The following is a 25,539-nucleotide window of genomic DNA, read 5'->3' as shown; positions in this document are numbered from 1 at the left end:
GTTTCTATCTAACTGGATAATTTTTTAGTGTTTTTATTTAATGTAAAATGTTTAATCGGCTGAAAAACCCAGTGTTTATCTATGTATTTGAAAAAGACGAATGGTCGTGGACTCTGTTGAATACGTTAAGTTTGGGAAAATCAGTTAAAAACTATACAAAACAATGTCAGACACCTACTGATTATATGTTATTGTGACATAGGCTGACATATTGGGTGGGTTTCTGATAGTATTTTGTATAGTTTTTTAGTTTTAAATCATTTTCTCGAACATAACATCATCCACAGTGTCCATCACCATTTGTATTTTTCAAATACACTGATAAACACTGTTCTTCGAGCTGACTAAACGTTATAGTAAATAAAACGGGTTTGTATTACTAAACACAGAAACGAAAAAGTTGTTGAAAAATAAATATAACAAATAAATGTTATCAAAGGCAAGATAAGTTACTTTTCTACCTAACTGGATAAGATTTTAGTGTTTTTATTTAGTGTAAAATGTTTAATCGGTTTGAAAAAATGTGCTTATCTTTATATTTGAAAAATACAAATGGCGGCAGACTGTTGAACACATTAACTTTGGGAAAATGAGTTAAAACTAAAAAAACTATACAAAATACTGTCAGGAACTCACTCAATATATGTTACTGTGACATAGACAGACATGTATTCAGTGGTTTTTAACAGTATTTTGTATAGTTTTTTTTTTAGTTTTAACTCATTTTCCCAAACCTAATGTGTTAACACAGTCTGCCGCCATTTGTAATTTTCAAATATAACAGTAAACGCTGTGTTTTTTGAGCCGAATAAAAATTTTGCATTAAAAAAACAAAAAAAATTATCCATTTCGGTAATAAAGTAACATATCTTGCCTTTGATAATATTTGTTAATAAGGTCACGTGAGTCGATTAATGGGTGCTAATGCACTTACTGATCCGCGCTATTTTTTTAAATCGTATTTCCAAGCTTAATTAAAGTTTTATGTTTTTTTGGTATTTTTTTTAGATTAGGTTCACCTCCACAATTTTCTTTTAAATGACGACTTATAAAGGTTTCCGACTATGCTGAATACAGAAATCGCATTGAAATTTTGCAGAAATAAGTAGTTATCGAGATATAGATAGTTGTTTTATACATTGTATTCTTTGGCGGCCATCTTTGTTACGTGCATAGATTTGTTTATGACGCGCTCAAGCGTGTAAAAAAGACGGCTGCCAGAGATTACAATGCATTATACAAATTTTTAATATCTCGATAACTACTTATTTCTGCAAAATTTCAATGCGATTTCCGTATTCAGCATAGTCGAAAACCTGTAAAAGTCGTCATTTAAAAGAAAATTGTGGAGGTGGACCTAATCTAAAAATTTACCGTTTTTTTCATTCAATTGTAAGGTTAAAGTACAGAATAGGTACAAAACACCCTCTTCTCCCAATGTTAAGAATGGCTTTTTAAATAATAACGTTATTATTTCAGCACGGATCAATAAGTGCACGAGTACCCAATTTCTTTATAAGCATTCATATTTTCTTATATAAAAACAACTTCTGTAAAAAAAAAAAAAAAAAGAAAAAACGTGCACTTTCAATCTTTGTTAAAAAAAGGTTTTCTTGAAAAAAAAACAAAAAAATACGGTAAAAAAAGCAAAGAACAAAACGTTAATCGGTATTCATGCAGAGAGTGATCCTTGCTGAAATAATAACGTTATTATTTAAAAAGCCATTCTTAACATGGGGAGGGGGTTTTGTACCTATTCTGTACTTTAAACTTACAATTGAATAAAAAACATATCATAAAACTTTAATTAAACGTGGAAATACGATTTAAAAAATAGCGCAGATCACTCTCTGCATCAGCACCGAAAGTACAGAATAGTTAGAAAACATCCTCCCTCCCCATGTTAAGAATGGCTTTCTAAATAATGTTAATGATTCAGTACTGTTCCTTGTCTGCTTAAGTTTAACTTTTGTTTATTAAATTGTTAGGTGAAAGTCCAGAATAGTTACAAAACACCCCTATCCCCATGTTAAGAATGGCTTTCTAAATAATAACGTCATTATTTCAGCGGGGTAGCTTCTCTGCATAAGTACCATGTTTTGTTTTTAAATTGTTAGGTGAAAGGACAGAATAGTTACAAAATACCATACCCATGTTAAGAATGTCTTTTTAACATTATTTCAGCACGGTATTTCCTATGCATACGTACTATCTATTTTTGTTTATTAAATTGTTAGGTGAAAGTATAGAATAGATGCAAAACTCCCTCCCCATGTTAAGAATAGCTTTCTAAATAACGGTATTATTTCAGCACGGTACCTTCTCTGCATAAGTACTATCTTTTGTTTATTAAATTGTTAAGTGAAAATATAAAATAGTTACAGAACACTCTCCCTTTCTCATGTTAAGAATGGCTTTCTTAATAGCGTTATTTCAGTATGGTACCTTTTCTGCATAAGTACCATCTTTTGTTTATTAAATTGTTAGGTGAAAGTATAGAATAGTAACAAAACGTCCTCCCCATGTTAAGAATGGCTTTCTAAATAACGTTATTATTCTATTATTATATTATTATGGTACTTTCTCTGCATAAGTACCATGTTCTGTTTATTAAATTGTTAGGTGAAAGTACAGTACTCATGCAGAGAGTGATCCGTGTTGTAATAATAACGTTAATATTTAAAAAGCCATTCTTAACATGGGGAGGGGAGGGTGTATTTTAACCTTACAATTGAATAAAAAAAAACATATAATAAAACTTTAATTAAACCTGGAAATACGATTTAAAAAATAGCGCGGACCACTCTTTGCATTAGCACCAAAAAAAAAAAAACTGTACTTTTACCAACCAATCTTATATCGAAAAACAAAAAAAAAACTCAAAAAGCAAGCGACAAACTTTTTTTTTTGCCTTATATAATAAAGAAAAAATGTGTAAATTAAAAAATTTGGAAGATAAACAAATGAATTATGTTTTTTTTTTTTTTTTTTTAACTTATCGAGTAAACAGAAAATGAAATCTACTTTTTCGTCAATTCGTGGCTGTGAAATGAATCGAACCGGATGTTCAGTTTTATTAACAAAGCAGGTTCGCACTAACGGTTAAAAAAAATATATTTATTTTATTTGATATTTTAATAATTCGCGAGGTAAATTTATTTTAATAATATAAAAACATCCCTCGACTCTAAAGATGGGTTGTCTGAAAATTTCAAATAAATTGGTAACGTAGAAATATGTTTTTATTCACTTGTAACAAACCAAGAATTACATTTTTATATATATATATAGATATATATATCTCTGATGTCTACTCTTATTTATCTCACTATTTCTCTAATTTTCTAGCTATCAATCTATCACCCCCCCCCTTATATATTCTCCCTCTCTCTCTCTATGTAAATACTTACCAACCAACCATATTACTTTCTTTTTGCTTCTTGTCCTCCTCCTCCCCATTTTACCACCTAAAAAATCTAAAGAAGCTGAAGTGTTGCGAAACTATTAATTAGTGTCTTATACTTATGATTTAATTTTCATTAAAATCAAATATACGTACTTGAAGTTTTAAAAGGGTTCTGTACCAATGGGTCACTTAAGTGGGTGGGTGGGGGTGGGTCACAAATATTCAGCATGAAGACAGTATTGTAGAAATTCAGGACCAGTTTTATTGTCCTCCCTGGACAATTTTATAGATATACAGGGTGGAACAATAAAAGTGTTGCCCTAAAGAAAACAACACTACAGCTTTATTTATAACTTTTATTAAAAAAAACCATTCAGGTAAATTATGTAGTAGAGCTGACATCTATTCTATGTAGCCTCCTTTAGCCTCAATCACTACCTTGATACAGGTCTAGAACTGGGAACATGCCTTTTCCACAAGTGCCGATGGGAGCTTGGCAAATACTTAGCAATTTTGCTGGCTTTGGTGTTGTGGGAGGTCATGTTAGTGATGTTCTTGATATATCACCAAACAAAGTAGTCCAGTGGGTTCAGGTCAGGGGAGGAGGGGGATGGCAGTGAGAAAAGGTACACAGTTGTGGCACTCTTTCTGAAGCCAAACCCGGGTCTCTTTGGACTTGTGGGCCGGTGCCGAGTCTTGCTGCCACACTCAGGACCTTAGGTTAGGAGAGCACTTAGTGATTTGGGACCATTTCCGTTGACATTCTCTGGTAAATTTGAGATTTTATGTAGATTCTCTTCCTTGACAAACATCACGCACGCATATTGAAACGCCTCTAGAAAGCTGTAATAATCAGTAGGGCTAGGACAACAGCATATTCTTTTCATTGTTTGTACACTCGAGTCTATATCCAACACAGACACAATTAATCAACCGAGAACCACATCACTCTACATAAAATCATATAAGATATCAATGGATATATACCTGAGAGTCAAAACAAGGAAAAGAATATGCTGTTGTCATAGCCTTAATAATCAGATACACAACAATGTAGAAGTTCCTTTGCTAACGTAAAAAAAGAATGAGTTTTTAGAATGTATTTAACAAATCTTGTAAATGATGGTGATGACATTGGTTTCATGCGCACTGAAGAAATAACAATACTCCAACTTGTCATTAAAACTTTTGCTCACAGCAAATACACAGACAAAATTTGTAGAAAGAAAAGAATAAGCAATTATTGCCCCTTTGATTTCACCTCTGACAAACAGGCATCAACACTAAATTCCGTTTCAATATCTTTTCCCTTCATTCTTCTGTCTCTCTCTCTTTTTCCCATGGCATGCGACAGTGACGGGAAATGAGCAAGGTGCTCACACAAGCAAACACACTTGGATTTTTCTCTTATCTAAGAATGATTTAATTATGTTAAGTATTCTTCCAGCGATACTGTGTGACCTGATTTTCCTATCCTGTCAAAAGCCTTAGATATATCTATAGCTACTGCTCTACCCTCCCCTGCTTTGTCCAGTGAATGGTATATACGTTCAGAGATTACAGTTAGGATGTCTGCTGTGGAATGGGCTTGCTTAAATCCGTATTGTTGGTTGGTCAGAAGTTTAGCATCTGTAAGGTGATGGACTAGAGCTTGGTTAATTATGGACTCAAATATTTTGGCGAAAAGTGGGAGGAGGCTAAGGGGACGATAATTTACTGGGTCAGTTCTTTCGCCAGAATTCTTGAAAACTGGTACCACAGAAGCGGTTTTTCAGCAGGCAGGAAAGCAAGATTCACTAAGCATTTGTTGTAAAGTTTGGAGAGAACTGGAGCTACTTTGGCGGAGCATTTTTTAATAGCACAGCTGGGATGAGATCAGGTCCACATGCTTTTGAAGTGCCAAGATTTTTTATGATTGTATGCACCTGAGAAGGGATGATTTTCAGATCATCTAGTGTGTTGTCTGTCCACAAAGGAAAGTCAGGGAGGTGGTGCTTAGCAGGGTCTAGTGTGGAGTTGGAGGCAAATTTTAAACTGCAGCATCTGATAACCAGTACTTTTTAGCTTTGTTGATATGAAATGATTTTATTTTAAATAGGTCCTTGTCTAAATGTGAAAAATAAATTATCAAAGAAAAAATAAATAATTGAAATATTTAATTTTTCTTTCCATCACAAGTTAAAATATTCAAATGTTGAGAAAATAAATTTCTTCATCAATCGTATGGAAAACTAAGCTGGCCTTGTCGATTTTTTACACTACGTCACCAATGTGGATTATTGGTGCTGGAAAAATGAACGCTGTCCGAAAGATTTCTACTTCAAAATTCTTATATATATATATATATATATATATATATATATATATATATATATATATATATATAGACGTGTGCGTTCAAACAGTTTGCAAAAAACCTACTTGATATATTTTTGATACATATGTGAAAAAATAAAGGTTTTTACACTAACCTGTGCATGTTTGAAATCTTTTCAATGAAAATTGTTTATGCTATAAAAAACCTGAACTTTAAAGGATGGTACAGTCCAAACCAAATGACCAATTCACTTAGGACAAAAACTAAGATTTAGAAAATACTTTATTCTGATTTGTTGCCAAATTTGAGTATTTTCCCACTTCACGGAACTTAGGAAATCAATGAGATTTTGCATGGATAACGCATGTGACACTAAGGTGTAGCACACGTGACAACAAATACCTTAATTTTCAGGGTTTCAATGAATAAAAATTTACTAAAAGACTATTGTAATAATTAGAAGACACCATAATAATTTAGAAAAACACATTTTTATAAAAAAATAAAGGCATGATTCACAGAGTTTGTACATTATTTAACAATGTTTAAAATATCCTTCCCATCTGAATGTAATGCACGTGACGCTAGAAACAAGATTATTATAAAAAAGATGGTCATAGGTATGGATTTTTTATGTACTACATGAAAGAGTAATGCCTTAAGACTAAACAAGCCAAAAAGAAAAGAGAGTAAAGTATTATAAGGGCGATTTTAAATGTTCCGAACTGTAACACACATGACATGGAATGGCCCTTCTTATTGTTGAGCACTCAAGTTGAAATGTAATAAGTCGAGCACTTAAGCTCATATGCGCAAATCATGATGTTATAATCATAAGATCACTCTCATTGTCCTGACATTTATGCTTTATTCACTCGTATATTATCTCAAACATTTTTTTTTTCTACTATTCAATTCAGTTTATTTGGCAAAAAAAAAAAAGAAAAGAAGAAACAATCATGCTTCAATTGTCATGTAGAGAAAGGACGGTAGAAATTTATGTAGAAGAGGACACAGTTGCCCAGCATCTGTCCAGATTCATTTTAAATTATTGCATTGCTGGTGCATTTATTACTTCACTTCCATAGCTACCAACGTAATAGATGCACTGAAACTAAAGCTGCTTTCAGAACCGCCAGCAACCACTGTAAAAGAGTAATAAAAAATGCAAGAGAACTATATGCGCAATCCGTTAAGTCCAAAGTAGCTAAGCAGCGGCTTGGTTCCCACCAGTTCTAGCAAATAGCAAATAGGATCTTGAACAGAAACGTGCGCTCTATCCCAACAATTATCAATGGACCAGAGGTCATCTTGACAGCATCCGACAAGGCCAAACTATTTGCCAAAAACTTTGCGGCAAATTCTACCCTGTGTGATGAAGGCCATCAACTCCCCATATTCCCTCCTATAACAGACAACATGCTATGCAACATACAAATATCTGTGCGTGAGGTTGCCAAGCTAATCAAGAACCTTGACTCCAGTAAAGCAACTGGTCCCGACGGTATTCCAATTATAGTGTTAAAAAAATTACAACCAGAACTTGCCCCAATACTTTCCAAACTGTTTAAGCGTTGCCTTAAGAAGTGCTTTCCAACACCCTGGAAAACCTCATCAGTATGCCCTGTATTTAAGAATTCAGGTGATAAGTCATCCCCCTCTCAGTGCAGACCAATAAGTCTCCTGTGTGTCATGAGTAAGTTGCTGGAATCCATATTAAATAGAGAAATAGCCAACCACCTCAGCAGGAATAACCTTCTTAGTGACACACAATATGGTTTCCGTTCTGCTAGATTTACAGCAGATGTGCTAACGGTTATATCTCATAAGATTAGCGAATCTCTCGACAAAGGCTTCATTTCTAGGGCAATTGCTCTCGACATATCAAAGGCCTTCGATAAGGTTTGGCATAAGGGCCTACTACACAAGATTTCCAGCTACGGTATAACTGGAAATGTTTTCTCTATCATTAAGTCATTTCTCTCAGATAGACTCATAAGAGTAGTTGTTGATGGGCAGAAATCAGAGGTCCACAGTATTAATGCTGGAGTCCCTCAGGGGTCCATACTGGACCCAACTCTCTTCCTGATCTACATCAATAATCTCCCAAAACACATACTAAAATCTTTCGTTGACATCTATGCAGATGATACGACCATCTATGGCAACACATCAAAGGCCGTAAATGATGATGTTCTCTCTGATTCTGTCTCCTCTAATCTTGAGCGCATGGTACAGTGGGGAAAGAGGTGGCTGGTTACCTTTAATGCATCTAAGACCAAGCTCCTATCTCTACATCATAAACGCTCTGATCCCCATCTGGCATTAATTGAAATGGATGGCTCTCGTCTAAAGGAGGCCCAGGATTTGATAAGCTCCTGGGTTTGACCTTTACACCTGATCTTAAATGGAACACATACATCAAGTCTGTGGCCAAGGTCGCTGGGAAAATGGTGGGATCTTTCTACCGCTCCAGAAGATATCTCACTAATGATGCAATTCTCTATCTATATAAGAGCCAAGTACGTCCAAAGATGGAGTACTGCTGCCACATCTGGGCGGGGGCTGCAAAAAACAGCCTATCCCGTCTTGACAGAGTACAAAATAGACTCCGTGGCTTGGTGGGGGATGCCCTTTTTTCTACCCTGCAACCTCTTTCCCACAGAAGGGACATAGCGAGCCTGTCATTGTTCTATCGTTATTTCCATGGCAGGTGCTCGTCTGAGCTCCATTCTCTGGTCCCCCTTGCCAATCTTTCTCAAAAAACACCCGACTAGCTGAAACCACCGTCAATAATTTTTCCCACTCCCTATCTGTGCCTAAATCAAAACGTAGATACCATGAACAAAGCTTCTTTGTTATAACTGCACGCCTGTGGAACTCTGTTCCGCTTGCCTGTTTCCCTCCCGACTTCAACCTGGATGTCTTCAAGTCCAACACAAACAAATTCCTGATGAACCGCCCCCCCCAAGTAATAACACCTTACCAATCCTCCAATACTATTTCTACACTATCCCTTTGATTACTGTACACACAATAACCCTTATCCCTGAGTGGCCATTGGGCCTTGATAAGTGGTGAACCCCATGTAAAAAAAAAACAAAAAAAAAACTTAGAAGTCTATTCCAACATCCAGGGATTTTGATTGAGAAAGCAGCCTTTTTTTCAGTTCAATCAAAACGGCAGTGAAATAGTTTCCTGTAGTGTCCACATTTGATTTGTATCATTTTTTTCTAGTTTTAATTTTTAAATTTGCTATTTTTTATATATTAAGATGAATTCATTTTTTTTTTATTATGATGAATTAATATTCATAATATTTTTATTTTTCTAGTAAGTAATTGTAATTTTCAATTAGTTTTCTATTCCATTTTTTCTGATCAAATTAAGCATTGAAAAAATGAAAAAATTATCAATATTTTCACATCACAATAAAATGTATTTCCATTTAAGCAATGGATTATTTATGCCATATTTCTCTTAGTCTGTCTGTCTGCCTGTCTGTCCATTCAATTTTTCTCGGATACTACTGGGCCGATCTGGCTGAAATTTTGTATACATTTTGTTATGATATCATAAGATTATCTAAGGTGAAGCAAACTAAGTATTATGGCATCCATTTGATGCACAATTAGGAATTAATAGGGATTAGCCACCACAATACTGCATTTACTTTTGAAGTTTGACATAATGCACTCATTCTAAGTCAATAAATTTTTACTGCTTTTAGTGGGATAAAAAATCTCTCTCTCTCTCTTTCTATCTATCTATCTATCTATCTATCTATATATATATATATATATATATATATATATATATATTATATTAAATCCCCGAAACAGTGTTTCATTGTAAACAACTGATTATCCCTTAAAAAATAAATTATTACTATAGTGAATTCGAGAGAGCAAGTTGATGCAGTGATTGAATGACTTAACTGACTAAATAGTTTTCTAACGATGATAAGAAATAATTTTTTTTTGTATAGTTTTAAAGGTTAAAAACTTCCAAGACATATATATATATATATATATATATATATATATATATATGATATTAAATGAAAGATGAGGAATAAAAGGTATATATAACTTTATTATATAATCAGAACGGTTTAAAGTTAAAGAGAAAATTAAGAAAAAAAAACCTCTTTAGGCCACACATTTCTAAGCACTAGTGAGAGTCAGGCAAACAAACAAACTACTACACACAGCTATGCACACCCTAACAAGAACTAGGTAAACCAACACACACACACAGTACCACGCTGCCAAATACTCATATGTATATTATTTGCACTATGAACATTTTGACTTATGATTGCTTACGTAGCATTTGTTACCCAAACAGAAATGAACATTTTCAGGATTAAAAGTAACTTTTATATTCTTATCTCTTGTATAAAAATGTTTTGTTATAAAATTCCGTTTTTCTCAAATTTTTATTTACAAAATTCTGTTTAAGTTTTAGTTAGAATTTGCTAACTGGTGACCCTTCTATTTTCTTAATGCTTTCTTTATTTCCATTTTTGTATTCATATACGTCTGTATATATCTTTCAATTTTATTCCTTTGTTTAAACATAACTTTATTACTTAATTTATAGTAAACTAGTGGGGGTACCTGGTATTGCCCGGGTGTGTAGAGGTGGTGTAGTAAGGATATTCAGCAGGGGAAGGGAGAAAGAAGCGAACGGATAAAATCGCAAAAAAAAAAAAAAATTACAAAAAACAATCCGGTGTTGCCTGGGTGTGATATGACAGGTGTTCTCCGCATTGATCAGAGCTCATTGCTTTCTGGATGTCCCTGGCACTTCGGATTCAGTTTCGCTTTTTTATAAGGAAAAGCCAAACAAACATGCAAGAGTAAGAAATAGCATGAACATAGCATGTAAAAGTCACTCAAATAAAAGATAGACGATCTGCGTTCGCAAATCGTAGATATTATAATCTAGAGAGTATATAAAGAGTTGTAAGACGTGGTAACCCCCCCCCCCCAAAAAAAAAGCCTTTGCCGGACATACAAAAAAAGTGCACAGACACACACACACACATTTTCGCTTATATATATATATATATATAAATTTCAGTGGTTCTTAGCAATACTCTCAAGATGCTATCATCGTCCAAGATGGCCCTACCAAGACCAGGGACCATACGACACATCGTAATCAAATAAATAACTACTTCATACTATTTGATGAGAAAAGGTTTTAATTTAATTCCAGGAATTTTTGTTTTTTTTTCAGATATCTTTGACCAGATTGCTAACACACTTCGGCAAAGGATCATGATATTTGATGGTGCCATGGGAACGATGATTCAAAAGTATCAACTTGAAGAAGAAGATTTTCGTGGATCTTTATTGGTCGACAGTCCGACTCTACTCAAAGGAAATAATGACGTCCTAAGTCTGACTAAACCAAACATTATTTATGACATTCACAAAGTGAGTGACATTCCCTATAACATTTATAATAGCTATTACTGTTGCATTGGTGAATGTATATATAATTTATATATGTTTCATTGAACTAGGGATAATTCTTGTTTGTCTCTTTTGTGATCCGTTTTTTTATTTGGTGGGCAAATGTTTGAACATTCTGTTTGAGTGTAAAAAGAAATTTACCATAGTTATGAACGTTTTCAACTTCCATAAGTCATCAAGTGAGTGATGAATTTAAAAATTGCGTTTCTTGAATTTATTGAAAACGTCGATTAAAATCGTTTAAAATCATTAAAAGCACTTACGTCCTCCCCCTCATATTGAGCCTGATTGTTGTTTAGTGTGTGTTTCTGCGAATGAGTACGGCTTTCACACAATTTTTTAATTCATCACTCACCTGAAGACGACTGGCTAAATGGAAAAAATGGATCGCAAGAAAAACAAACAAGAATTATCCCTGCTGTTCAATGAAACATATACATAAGAGAAAAAACTGCTGCTCAAATAATTTATATAATTTTATACATTTGACAATTCTTTTGTTGCTGTTCTCCAAATCAACACAGGCAAATTCCAAAGTATTCTTATTCATCGAGACATATTGTCACAAATCGACATTCCTGGAATTGTAAACATCACGATATTACATTTTTCTTTTCTATTTTGCATTGCATCATTCATAACTTCTGATCTTGGAATGTAAACAGTTCTTTGTTTTCATGATAATTACAATTCCGGTCATTTTTATAGGACACAAAAATGTTAATCAACTCCATCTGGAATGTGCATGTGTGCATACCTCTGCTTTCAAGTATGTGTTGCCATGTCTGTACATCCAACATTACTGTTTTATCTAAATATTAATTTACTTGTCTGTATATCCAGTGTCACAAAAAACATCATCATTGCAAACATTAATTAATAAGAAATTACTTAGCTCCCTTTATAGTAGCTCTTTATCAGTTAAAAATGATTAAAACCATTTCTTCTCCAAAAAAAAACAAACATGACTGTCTGTTTACGGTTTCAAATTTTTATTTTATAAAAAAAAAACAAGTCATGTTGAGAGAAAACTAAGTTTTTTATTATAGTTTCTTTTTAACATTTTAAATGTGCAAATGAATTGACATCCATTCCTTTATAATTTATAAAAAAAAATTATTAAAAAAACAAACAAACAAAGCAATGTGTTGTGTATTGAATTACCTTGAAAAAATCTAAATTTTTCAAATCTTTTTTAGCTTTAAAAGGTTGAAAAAGAATTTGCTAAAAAATTGTTTTAAATTTATTTGTTTTATTTTATTTTTTATTTATAATGTGTTTTAAAAATTTTCAACTACCGTGGAATTTCTATGGGTTCTGCTAATTACTATTGTTACAAAAAGGAACAACCATCGAATTGTTATTTTTTTTTTTTGTGCTTGAAAGTGACCTCTGCTCTTCAGTAGTATAACTGGATGATTGACCTCATGATCTTTGACAATGTGGGATGAGTGGTAATTTAACAGAACAGGACCTTTTTACATCTGCTGTCTTCATCAAAGTGACAACCCTTTTGCAAGCAGGTACCAATGTTGCATACCAAGTCTATATAGTTTGTATGGTGTGTATATAACTATGACATGCTGTTGATTGTCTGGTTTTGTGTGTGCATATGTATGTATACAGTCATGTGTGTGTGTCACATACATACAGTCTATAGGGAGATCTTATGACACATACCTTTTCTCGTTTCTTCGGTTGGTGCCCCTCACAACGTTGCACTTCAATCTTGAAATCAAATCATGCATGCCCCTAAAACACGACTTGTTTATTATTTGGAGACAACCTTTATTCAGGATTTCCTCATTTTGTGAAGGACATTGCTGAATCGATTCAGATCTCTTTCGTCTTTTCCTCATCTTGACTGCAAGAATCTCTCCTCTGAATCTCGGGCCCTGCCTCTCGCTCTCACAATGACATGGTTTCAACCTGACAGGCGAGTGCAGCTGCAAATTCAGAGTTCATGAGTCGGCTGGTGCAACCTAGTGTGGGTGGAAACGTCAATTAGGTAAAAGGTCACCCAATACCCCGCAACCCAAATATATAACGAAGGAACACAAGTGAGTTTTTAGTCAGAACAAGAGAACTAGCCAGAGGAAATAAATTGCTTAGCTCGGTTGGAAAATATGCTTAAATATGATATTTTAATTTGTCTAGATTTTGTATATATTATATAGTCGTGATTTCAAAAGTAAAAAAAAAAAGTATTTGGGTCCCATCAGCTAGAATCGAAACTAAAAGCAAAAAACTATAGCTTTTAAAGCTAGTGATGTTACCACTGAACTAACATGATATGCTGAACTGATTAAAAATTAAAAATAAACTAAGATGAATGTACAAAGTATATAACGATTTTTTTCAATCTTGACCCCTTCAAACTATTTTAATCAGCTAAAGACCCATAAAAGAACGGCCCATAAAAAATCCAATCATTTGAGGTCCTGCTCTGCGACTTTTAGTTTCAGAAGAGATAGAGTTTGAAAATATGGAGACAGATAAACAGATATATAGCGTTTTATATATTAGATTTATTTAAATAATGAAAATGAAATAAAAGACATAACGTATATACATATTGGCCGCTTAAGAACCTATATATTAGCATTGTAGTAGTAGTAGGAGTAGTAGGAGTAGTAGTACCTTTAACATATGTACGTATGTATGTCAACGTTTCCAGATTATAAATTATTTGATTGGAGATCCTATTTATTAAAAAGGATAGAAGGTGGTGACATACTACGAAAATTAAATTAGTAAAGAGAGACCCTGTTCGTAGTATGTTATCACCTTCTATCCTCCTTTTTAATAAATAGGATCTCCCGATCACCAAAAACACAATGTAAAAAAAAAAATAATAAATAAATAAAATGATATCACTTTTGAGCTATACGGGAAACTAAAATATAATTTCTTAGTTTTCTGGCTAGGATCCAAGGGTAGTATCTGTTCTGTCTAAAGTTGGTATAATGATATCGTGGGGTTTCTGTTCATGCCAGGCGTCCATATAGAAGGATATTGGAGATAGACTGTAATAACCGTAATATTCTGATACTACATTTAGATAAATACTTTTACAGTTTTAACAAAATGACTACAACATCGTCGGGTCTCCATTCATGCTGAACATCCACAGAATACCCAGCAGCAATATATTAGATATGAAAGATGCCGCTGTGGAATTTCTACTGGTCCCACGAGTTAAAATTATTTGGTCAAATTGATAAACTGCAGTTACCTCCCTTGGATTCTGAAAACTCTTTAAAATTAATAAATGCAATAAAACTGCTTTATTTGATGCATTTTATTTTTACTTGTAATTATTTTTCTACTTAATATTTTTTTGTAAATTTTGGAATTTTTACTAATATTAACATGACATCTAATTACGTAATAATGTTTTTATCTAAAATACATAATTTTTACTTTTTTTAGAAATCCACTTATGCACAAGAACCTGAGATTTTTGATATTTCGTATGTCTGATTTATGCCTTTCAATTGTTCAACTTTTGTTTTTTATGATTCAGCAATATTTGTTGGCAGGAGCAGACTTTATCGAAACAAATACATTCAGCGGAACACAAATCTCTCAAGCCGATTATGGTCTGGAACATCTGGTAAGGAACACAAACATTTAGATTTTTATCTTCAACATTTTATTAAAAAATTGTCATACCTACCTGATGTTGCTCGGGATGCAGTGAAGTCATTTTAATTTTTTCTTTTTACTTGTTTTTACATTTTTTTTAAACTTATACAGAAAAAGAAATAAAATTTTAATTGTAAAGGAGACAACTTTCTTTATACTAGTGTTCACCCTCTGTCAAAAATGACAAAATGTAAAAACAAACGATGCTTAGTCAATGTTTGCACTTGCTATCTATCTAGATATATTACTAAAATATTCAAAGAAAATCAGAAAGTAATGCTGCTAATTTGATTTTTCATATATAAATTATCAATTTTGATGACCTAAAAAAACAAACAAAAAAAAACAATTGCATATATTTGAATCGTCAAAAAAATAGACCAAACTTAGAATAGACACTGTGAGTGAACAAAAAAACCCCCAAAAACTGTTACACATCCTTTGGGGCATATTGGTGCAAAGGTGAAAAATTCCAAATCTCATAAAAACACTAAGAGAACAAAATAACTTTTTACTATTTTTGGTCCAGAGGTACTGCATGAATGTTCAAAATAAAAGAAAACACTTCTTTTTTTTTTACATGGTGGTCACCACTTATCAAGGCCCGGAAGCCACTCAGGGATAAGGGTTATTGCAAGTACAGTACGTTAGTGTGGAGATTTGATGAAGTGTTTACTTAAGGGGGCGGTTCATTAGGAATTTGTTAACGTTGGACTTGAAGACATCCCAGTTGTAGTCAGGTGGGAAGCAGGCAGACGGAACAGAGTTCCACAGGCGTGCAGTTCTAAGAAAGAAGCTTTGTTCATGGAATCCACGTTTTGATTTAGCCACAGATAAAGAGTGGGGGAAATTTTTCACAGTGGATTCAGCTAGACGGGTGTTTTTCGTGAAAGATTGGCGAGGGGGGGGGACCAGAGATTGAAGTTCAGACGAGCACCTGCCATGGAGATAACGATAAAACAAGGATAGGCTCGCAACGTCTCTTCTGTGGGAGAGAGGTTGCAGGGTAGAGAAAAGGGCATCCCCCACCAAGCCACGAAGTCTATTTTGTACTCTGTCAAGGCAGGATAGGCTGTTTTTAGCAGCTCCTGCCCAGATATAGCAGCAGTATTCCATCCTTGGACGTACTTGGCTTTTATATAGGTAGAGAATTGCATCAGTAGTGAGATATCTTCTGGAGCGGTAGAAGGATCCCACCATCTTTCCAGCGACCTTGGCAACAGACTTGATGTACGTGTACCAGCAGTACAGGAAATATTCACAATTAACATAATAATATGATTGTTTCTTCACTACAAAACAGATACAGTCAATAATGGATGTTTTGACATGTTGAAATAAATAAATAGTAAGATCAATACGTTCTTTGAATTTGGAATATATCTGTTTTGTCGTATATAAATGTATGCATATGTTTGGGTGGTTCAATGTTAAATTATCGAGAAATTTAGAATTTTGAAGCCCATGTCCTCAGACATTGTTGTAACTTTGCACCACAAATGAAGATCATAAAAATTAAGAAATCTTGAAAATTTAAACATGTAACTCCAAACTCCTTGGGAAAAACGCTAAGAGAACAAAAGAACTTTTTACCATTTATAGTCCAGAGGTACTTCATAATGCCTGCATGAATGTTCAAAATAATAAAAAAAACATGGTATCATATTTGCCGCATCATTTCTCCCCCCTCCCCCACACACACACATTGGAACACACGTGAAAAAATTGTAAATCTCATAAAATCAAAACGAGGCTTAATTTCTGAGCAAATCTAATTCCAATTTTGGATTCTTCGGTTAAAAACATACCTGAGTGAATTTTTAGGGTCACATGTTTTGAACTGAAGATATTGAAGAAAATGTAATTAAAATGTTGCCCAGGTAACATCTCATTTTTCAGAATTATGTGCTAAAATTTTCAGGATTTCTTAGTTTTTATGATGTCCATCTGTGATGTAAGTTAAAAAAAATCTTAGCATATGGGTTTCAAAATCCTAAATTTTTGGATGATTTGATGTGGAATTATCAATATATGTACTTAAATACACTCTGTGAATCACATACAAGTCAATATCTAAGTAACAATCAACAGAGTCCTTGGGACAGAAACAGTTACTACACTTTTAAAAAATTAATTTGCAAAAATGTTAAACAATTTTTACAAATTTGGCACAAGGCCATGAAAAGTGTGGGGAAGGGGAGTTTATGATCATGTTCTTTCTATTCTATTCTTCACAGGGCATATTTTCTCCCATTCATCCAATGCGCAAGCAATGGTAATGAATATAGTGTGTTGTCAGGTAGCATCTCGTGAAACGGAGGAGAGATAACGCATGCATTCTTGTGATTCCTTGCTTATCAGTTTCACTTCAGCATCTCTGGAAACTGAGGAGAGATAATGTGCACATGGCATGTTCTTGCGACTCTTTGGTTCAATTTCATTCTTTATCCATCACTTTCACTTCAATCTCTGGTTCCCCCTCACCAATCTTTCACGAAAAACACCCGTCTAGCTGAATCCACTGTGAAAAATTTCCCCCACTTTATATCTGTGCCTAAATCAAAACGCGGATTCCATGAACAAAGCTTCTTTCTTAGAACTGCACGCCTGTGGAACTCTGTTCCGTCTGCCTGCTTCCCTCCGGACTACAACTTGGATGTCTTCAAGTCCAATGTTAACAAATTCCTAATGAACCGCCCCCTTAAGTAAACACTTCAGCAAATCTCCACACTAACGTAATGTACTTGCAATAACCCTTATCCCTGAGTGGCTTATGGGCCTTGATAAGTGGTGATCACTGTGTAAAAAAAAAAAAAGAAAAAAAAACTTCAGCAATCACCAAAATACCACATTTACTTCATAGACTATTTTACTTAGAATATCCCTCAATAGTTTCAAATTAACTTGTTTTACAAAAGGAAATTTATATTTACAGTTGATTAAAAAAATTACGAGGACTGAAACAATAATAAAAATCCAATAACAAAAAAATATAATCAAGGGCAAGTTAATAAGATCCTTCCAACTGTTTCTAAAAGCAGATCATCAAATTTTTGTCAGTTTTTTTTTTTTTTTAGCAGAAAAACAAACAAGTTACTCTAAATGGAAGTTGGATTTGAATATATATAGAAATGGAGTTTAGGATCAGATGGTGTTCATTCAACATGAAAATAAAAGTGGGGAGTCAATATCAAAAAACATCTGAATCCTAAACAAAGGAAAAGTGATGTTAATTGAAAAGAAGAAGAAGAAGAAGAAAATAAAGGAGAAGAAGATAAAGATAAAGAAGATAGAAATCCTCCAATAATAGTTTCTTCTCTTGGATGCTAGACTTTGGCTTTCCCTGACTATACTAGCCTGCAGAGGTTTAAATGTAATGTGAACAAACATCTCGCTGCTCAACTCCACACATTGCTTTATTAGACACGATGCCAAGTAGTAGAGCCTTACATTTCAAGTGACAATATGACTTGTTTGAGTTAAAAATGAGTAGAAATGAAAAAAAACCAAACTTGGAAGTGATTAAACAAAACCATTCAGAGTAGATTTGGAGACGACTTGTTGAACTATGGCAACTGGAAAGTAGAAGGCTTTTTGGCATCTAGGGACCTCGACAGTGAAGGGGTAGGAATTTGCTGCTTGTCGGAAGTATGTACCTTGAGGGAGCACAATGAGTTCATTCAAGCACATTCCATTAAAGTACTTGTAGAACAGATGCACAGGGATGCAACATTGCAGTGATGGGACAGAGGTTGGAGCTTGGCCGACAGTGCAATTGGAGATTCTGTTTTGCACCCAGTCTTAGAGTGAGAAACCAGTGGTAGGTGTGCTAGTTCAGATGTGGCAACAATATATAGAGAATGCTCTCTGGTGTGAGTAATTTTCTAGCATATTAGAGGGAGCCCACTTTCTTTGTAGCAGCCTTTCTGCGATTTAGGACATCCATACTTCTGCAAAAATGGTTTAGAGATCAAAGGTTTGATGTGGAACTTGCTTAAAACCAAAGTGATAATTTGTGGTTTTGGTCTACAATCCCTAAAGGACTCTGATCAATATAATTGTAGTATTGCTTTACTTCTAACACCACTCTGGCACACAGAACAACGATACTGACCAGAGTCCTTTATGGATAGTAGACCAGAGCCACACACCATCAGTTTGGTTTTAAGTTCACCATCAAATCTTTGATCTCTAGAATATTTTTCCATATTTTCAATTATTCCTTTAAACACCATTCTGGCACACAGAACAAGGATACTGACCACGAGGCAACAACTCATAAGGTTTCACTCAAGCTATCTGCACCTTTGTGGTCATACTGAGTTCATATTTTGTTTTTATAAGAGAGTGACCACTTATCAAGGCCCGAAGGCCACTCGAGGATAAGAGTTAATAAATGTAAGGTGGTAGTGTAGTAATCGTTAATGGTATAAATTGGGTAGAATTTGATTATTTACAATCACCACTTGCACTTAGCATATCTCTTAGTCTGCTACACGAAGGATATTGTCACCTGGTATCATCTCTTTGTGGCATCAATAGGATGCGTCTCTCCCAATGCATCTCTTAGACTTGAAGTTCAGGTTCAGGACGAACTTACTCTTCAGGTTAGAGCACTTTTTGTGGATCCACAATAGACACAGTTTATATTGTATTGCTTCTAACACTATTCCTGGAACGGAAAAAATCAAAGGAGACAGAACTCACTGAATTAGTTAAGAAGTTACCATATTTTTTTGCTCACAAATGATAATCAGCAAATGTTTCACACTCCCATATTTTTATTGTCATCGAAATTGGTGAAATTGATCATTTTTCAATCAAATTGATTGATTACCTGCTCTAGTTGAGGATCCATTGTGGTGCACCGGGAGGCAGCTTCACATGCCTCTCTGCGATGACTTAATCCACAATATATTGTAGTTTATATTGCACTGTAGAAAATCAACTGTTGCTTTGATAAAATTATTTTTATATATTAATGGCTTGAATTCAAGTTTCAAATGCAAAAGTCAAGTATCATGGTTTAATTGTTCTCTAAACAGAAACATTGATTTCGAATGTGCCCCTGTCATATCAAAGAACCTTCTGTTGCTTATATGCTGAGCTTTTCTGCTTGTGTGCTAATAAAGCTTCTCAAATGCACTTGTGATGTTAGGCTGTATAAGGTGTTAACTTTGGCTAAAATCGCCTGTTTCATCTTCCATCAGATTTTTTTCGATTATCTATCTATACTTATCAAAGACATTCCGATACAAAACCTATCTAAGAACACTGCGAGATATGTAAAGTAAATTAGTATGAAATTTCATAAAAATCGGCCCAGCTATTTCAGAATCCATGGGGAACGAACTCACAGACACACACACACACACACACACACACACACACACACACACAAAGTTCCTTTTATATAATAGTAGATAGATTGATAGATAGATGTCTTCTTTTACTATTAAAATTTTATTTCTTTTTCTGTATAAGTTTAAAAATTCTACAAAATAAAAATTAGAAACTAAAATAATTTCACAGTTTCTCTGAGTAGACATAGCTATAATATAAATATTATTTAGTTCTATTAAATATCCCCACTTTTATGAAATTTTAGAAAATTAAAATTCAGACAAAATTTATGAAATGATCTGATAGTTGAGCACTGAGTTCGTAAAAAAAAAAAATGATATTTAATTCTTCTGCTGCTACTTGATCAGGCTGTTTGAAGATACTGACTTCTTGACCTAAAATGCACGAAACGTTTTTTTCCTGTCCATTTGCAAATCTCAATGTTCTGCAAAACAAAAAACAAAAAAACAAAAAAAAATTTTCTCTAAAAAACGATCAAACCAAACACCATGAATAAACATTTGAAGATATAAAGAACTTGATGCATAAAACTTTTTCCAAAATTACTAAATTCAAAGGATTGATATGCCATAAAACAAAACGATCAAACCAAACTCTATAAATATTTAAAGACTAGTGACTCTTACCCGGTCATGAAATATAAGCTAAAATATATTTTAATTCATGCATATTTTGTATTTATTTTTACAGAGCCAATTCTCTATTGAATATAATATTGTACCTAATATATAGTACTGATTTCAAAAGATTAAAAAAATGACTTGCTTGCCATCAGCTAGAATCGAAACCAAAACAATTAGCGCACCAGTTGTTTCCTACCATTTGAGCAATCAAAAGATAGAAAAGATTTAAAATTAAACCATTTCAAGCTATAAATGAAATTGTGTATGCACAAAAGTAATAAAATATGTTATCAAATTGAAATGAACATTTTACATTTCAACTTGCTGACATATTTTTTTACATGTTATTTATCCATCCAAACAAAGATTTTTACTTGTTATAAACCATCCTTAGTGTATAATTACTATTTCCTGTTAATTTCAGTGCTATGTGACCAGTAGTTTAAGAGTTTATCGGTTAAATATTTCCACACACACACACACACACACACACACACACACACACACACACATATCTGTTTTATTTATCTAAACAACTTGAAGCATAAAATCTTTTACCAAAATGATCAGATTTGGCATTAAATAAATTGAAAAGGGTTGATATGCCATAAAACCAAACAACCAAACCAAATTATATTTATTTCTGTTACTGCAAAAGAAAAAATAAGAGTTCAACCGAAGTTCAAAAGATAAACTGTTTAAACCTGTGCATCACTTGTTTACAAAATACTGATGAAAATATATTGATCATTCTTTTCTGAAACTGTGGCTCAGCAATCCGGATCAAAAGATTGCATAGAAGAAAGAGAAGCAGTTTCAAAAGATCAATAAATCAATCTTGTTGTTCTGTACAATAAACAAGTTAATCTCTTATGTGACTTTGATGGTGTCAAAGCTATGATGCAATATTTCATGTTTCTCATGCCAAAATCAAAGTTCAGCCATAAAATTCTTTCATGTCTCTTGTCATCAATGCCGTACAATTTAAGAACAACTTGGCCTTTTGGCTAGGAAGAAAGTGTAGTATCTGTTCTGATACTACACTTCACATTTTCTGTCCTCGATCAGAGGAGGAGAAATCCTTCATGACTAAGACAAATTTTATTATTGTTCTTATCCAGAGTGCCCCTTTTTGCTGAGTTGGATTTCCTAATTTAAAAACCAACCTTGTGTCTTACTCTGCCCTAATTCCACAGATAGAATCATCTCTGTTTTTATCTCAATATTATATTTCTCGTTGTCTGTTTGTTCCACTTTTTCTTGATAACTACTGGGCCAATCTGGCTGAAATTTTGTATGGACCTTTTTATGATAAGGTGCAGCCAATTATGTTTCATGGTATCTGTTAGATGCACAGTTGGGGATTAATAAGAATTAATATTTAATGTCAAAAAAAGATGAGCACAAATTTAACCATATTCAACCATCAATTTGGCATAAAGTACTCATTCTAAGTCAACAGTCTATAACTTTTTCCTGTTTTTAACAGGCTAAAAAGTAATAATAATAATAACTACAACAAAAACAACAATAATAATAATAATGATAATCTATATATATATAAAAAGCAAAATGTGTATGTTTGTATGTCTGCCAAAAACTTTCGATACACGCAACGAACACTGACAAGATATGGTTAGAAAAATCGGAATCTCGGATGACACATATCCATAAATCGGCCAAAAACATGAATTCTTTTACTATCAGCAGAGCCGTTCTTATTATGTTCAGATAAGTGAGAATTCGGTAATTGTTCATATACCACTAAAGTTTAAGTCAATATTGAGTGACTTAATTTGTAAGCTTCAAAATTACCAGTTTTTGTAATTGAGCATGAAAGCACGCACGCACACACACACACACACACACACACACACACACACACACACACACACACACACACACACACACACACACACAGGTTTATCATTTACTTGAAATGTATTCGGTTTGTGTATCTCAGCTGTAATGGATTCAAAAATTTTCCTCATAAAGTTTTTTATAATGAAAAAAAATTTTTCAATAAATTTTGTAAAATTTGAAAAAAGCGCAAGTTTAATGAATGCCTTTTTTATTGCATATATAGTGTAATATAATAATAGTAATAACAATATAAAACTTATAAAAACACCATTTTGGACAACTTACATGGTTTATGTGGTGTTTTTATAAGTTTTTTAAGGTACACATCTGATGAGTATGTGACTAAAAATACAGTAAAGACATAATTTTGTAGATTTGTTAGTCACAATATGAAACAATATTGTAATGGATACCTTTTGAAAAGTAATAAATGACCAACTGAGAAAACTTGATATTTGGGACTTAGAGAATTATTATTATACTAGTGTTATAAAAAAAAAAAAATTAAGAAGTTTCGATGTGAAAAAAACCTGTGATTTACATAACCCTCGAAATAAGAAAAATATTTTGTTTTAATTTAATTTAATTAACCGCCGATAACAAAATGCCAAAAATCTTTTAACCATGTTTAAATGCAAAACAAAAAAAGGCCTGCCGTAAGTTAAATTTGAATAGTGGGTAGGTGCCCGGTGTTGCCTGTCCTGGCATTGCTTGGTGTAATATAAATTTAAATAGAAGTGAAATTATATGTAATATCTTAATATCAAAATTTCTGTTTCCCTCCTCTCTCTCTCTCTCTCTTTCTCTCTCCATCTTTCCAGCAGTCTCTTTATGTTTCTCTCTTTTCTTCTCTTCATTTTATTGTCTTTTTTGTAAACCTTTTAGTATGTTTCACTTACTAGATCAATCTTTTTCGAATTTAATACTGAATTCTCATATTTATTGCTTCTGGGCAACTTAAAATAAAACAAAACAATGACATTCTTGAATAATGGTAATTCCGTTCCCTCCACCTGCTTTCACAATAAGATGTAGAGAAATTAAAAAGAAAAAATATTTAAAAAATATATGTAATAAAGTGATTTTCAGATTGTAAATTGCTTCAGCCATTTTTGAGACATTATTGTGACTGACTCCATATACCCACCTCCTTAAAAATATATATGAAATAAAGTAATTTTCAGATTGAAAACTACTTAAGCCATTTCTGGGACTGCCTCTATATACACCCTTCTTAAAACTATATGGGTTGGTGCCTGCTGTTGCCCATGCACTGGACCCCCCCCCCCCGATAAATCAAAACAAGTTTTCTTTCAATCAAAATAGCAGATAATGCTTGTGTGACCGAAAAAAAAAAAATATGAGCTGTGGTGGCTCGGCTCAAATGTGAAACGCAAAAGAGAGGAAGAAGGCAAAAAACTTACAGACAAACGCTCTTGCCCAACTGGCACTGAGTGTTTATGACATCATGACATTGCAAAATAAGTATTTTAAACAGTTTTAGTTTAATACATGTGTGACTTGCAAAAGAAACGCAAAAAACGGACCTCCACTTCCAAAAAGTGGTCCAGTTGACTCCCACAGAACAAATCTTTTTTTCTAATTTTCACATATTATGCATCCCGGGCATTACTTTTTATGATGGTACCAGTTTCGTGCCAGTTAGATGCAGATGACAAAAGTTTTTAACAGACATGCAAGCATACACAAACACACAAACATCTCTCCTTTATATAATAGAGTAGCATGGATATTGAGCAACCCCTATAAAAAAAATGGAAGAAATAGGTGACTCCCCCCCCCCCCTCCTACCAAATGAATCAAAACAACTTTTCTTTCAATCAAAATAGCAGCAAGTGCTCGTACGACCACAAAAAAAAAAAACCCAAATTAACCATGATAGGCAGGCTCGAACATGAAACACAAAAAAGGGAAAGAAGGGAAAAACGTTAACGGCAAATGCTTTTGCTCATTGGACTACGATGACTTATGACGTCATGATGGGTTGAAATAATGTTTTTTAAACGTACATTGAGATTACTAGGTATATGACTAACAAAAATGTTGAAGCAAAAAGTGACCTCTCTTTACAAAAAATGGCCCAGTTGACCAGCACAGAATTAATTTTTTGGCCAATTTTTACATATTTTTTATCCGAGAGATTGATCTTTCTAACAATACCAATTTTGTCATAGTCTGAGGCTTCTGTCAAAAGTACACACACACACACACACACACACACACACACACACACACACACACACACACACACACACACACAAACTAACGCACATTTTCCCTTTTATATAATAGACTAGCTGGGGTGCTTCGGTGGTGTAGTAAGGAACCCTGGGAGTGGGGAATAAAAACAACATTAGTGGGGGTGCTCATTGCCCGGATGTGTGTAGGTGGTATAGTAAGGAACCCCGAGAAGGGTGTAAAAAAAAAAAAGTCGTAGTAGTGTTACAGAGAGAGAGAGATAGAGAGAGGTGAGTAAATGCGGAGTGTAGACACGTTTACTAGAACCGAAGGTCAGCCGACCAGATTACGTATGTGTGACGTGGTCAGGTTGGCTAGATCTGTGAGATTTGATTTGGGCTTTGAAGAAGATGGACGGCTTTCCGTTGTCTCTCCCTCTTAACTGGGGAGGGAGGGAGACGAACGCTGACGTGTGTAGAAGAAGAACCCCCACACAGGCCGATTTCACTTCCACCTTCTGCAGGACCTCTGGGGAAAGTGAAATAAAAAAAACTATAAAACCCATTCATCTTGGAGTGATAAATCTTCGTCAAACAGGTATCAAGTCTCCCTCCAGGATGAGAAATTCCCAGA

At 33.8% G+C, this 25,539-nt stretch overlaps 1 protein-coding gene across 1 annotated transcript in view; it reads left to right on the top strand.

Moving 5' to 3' along the window:
- Positions 1–25,539, top strand: part of LOC145270423 (methionine synthase-like) — a 164,358-nt gene that overhangs the window by 9,087 nt on the left and 129,732 nt on the right. Inside the window, exons 2-3 of the mRNA XM_080126066.1 lie at positions 10,971–11,170; positions 14,736–14,825. Of these exons, the coding sequence (XP_079982192.1) occupies positions 10,971–11,170; positions 14,736–14,825 (290 nt within the window). The remainder of the gene's footprint in view (positions 1–10,970; positions 11,171–14,735; positions 14,826–25,539) is intronic.

Source organism: Euprymna scolopes, chromosome 4, assembly GCF_053919585.1.
Source record: "Euprymna scolopes isolate OS-2025 chromosome 4, ASM5391958v1, whole genome shotgun sequence".
In the NCBI taxonomy this organism is placed as follows: domain Eukaryota; kingdom Metazoa; phylum Mollusca; class Cephalopoda; order Sepiida; family Sepiolidae; genus Euprymna; species Euprymna scolopes.
The sequence above is the reverse complement of the archived record's forward strand: the minus strand, read 5'-3'. Positions and strand labels throughout refer to the sequence as shown.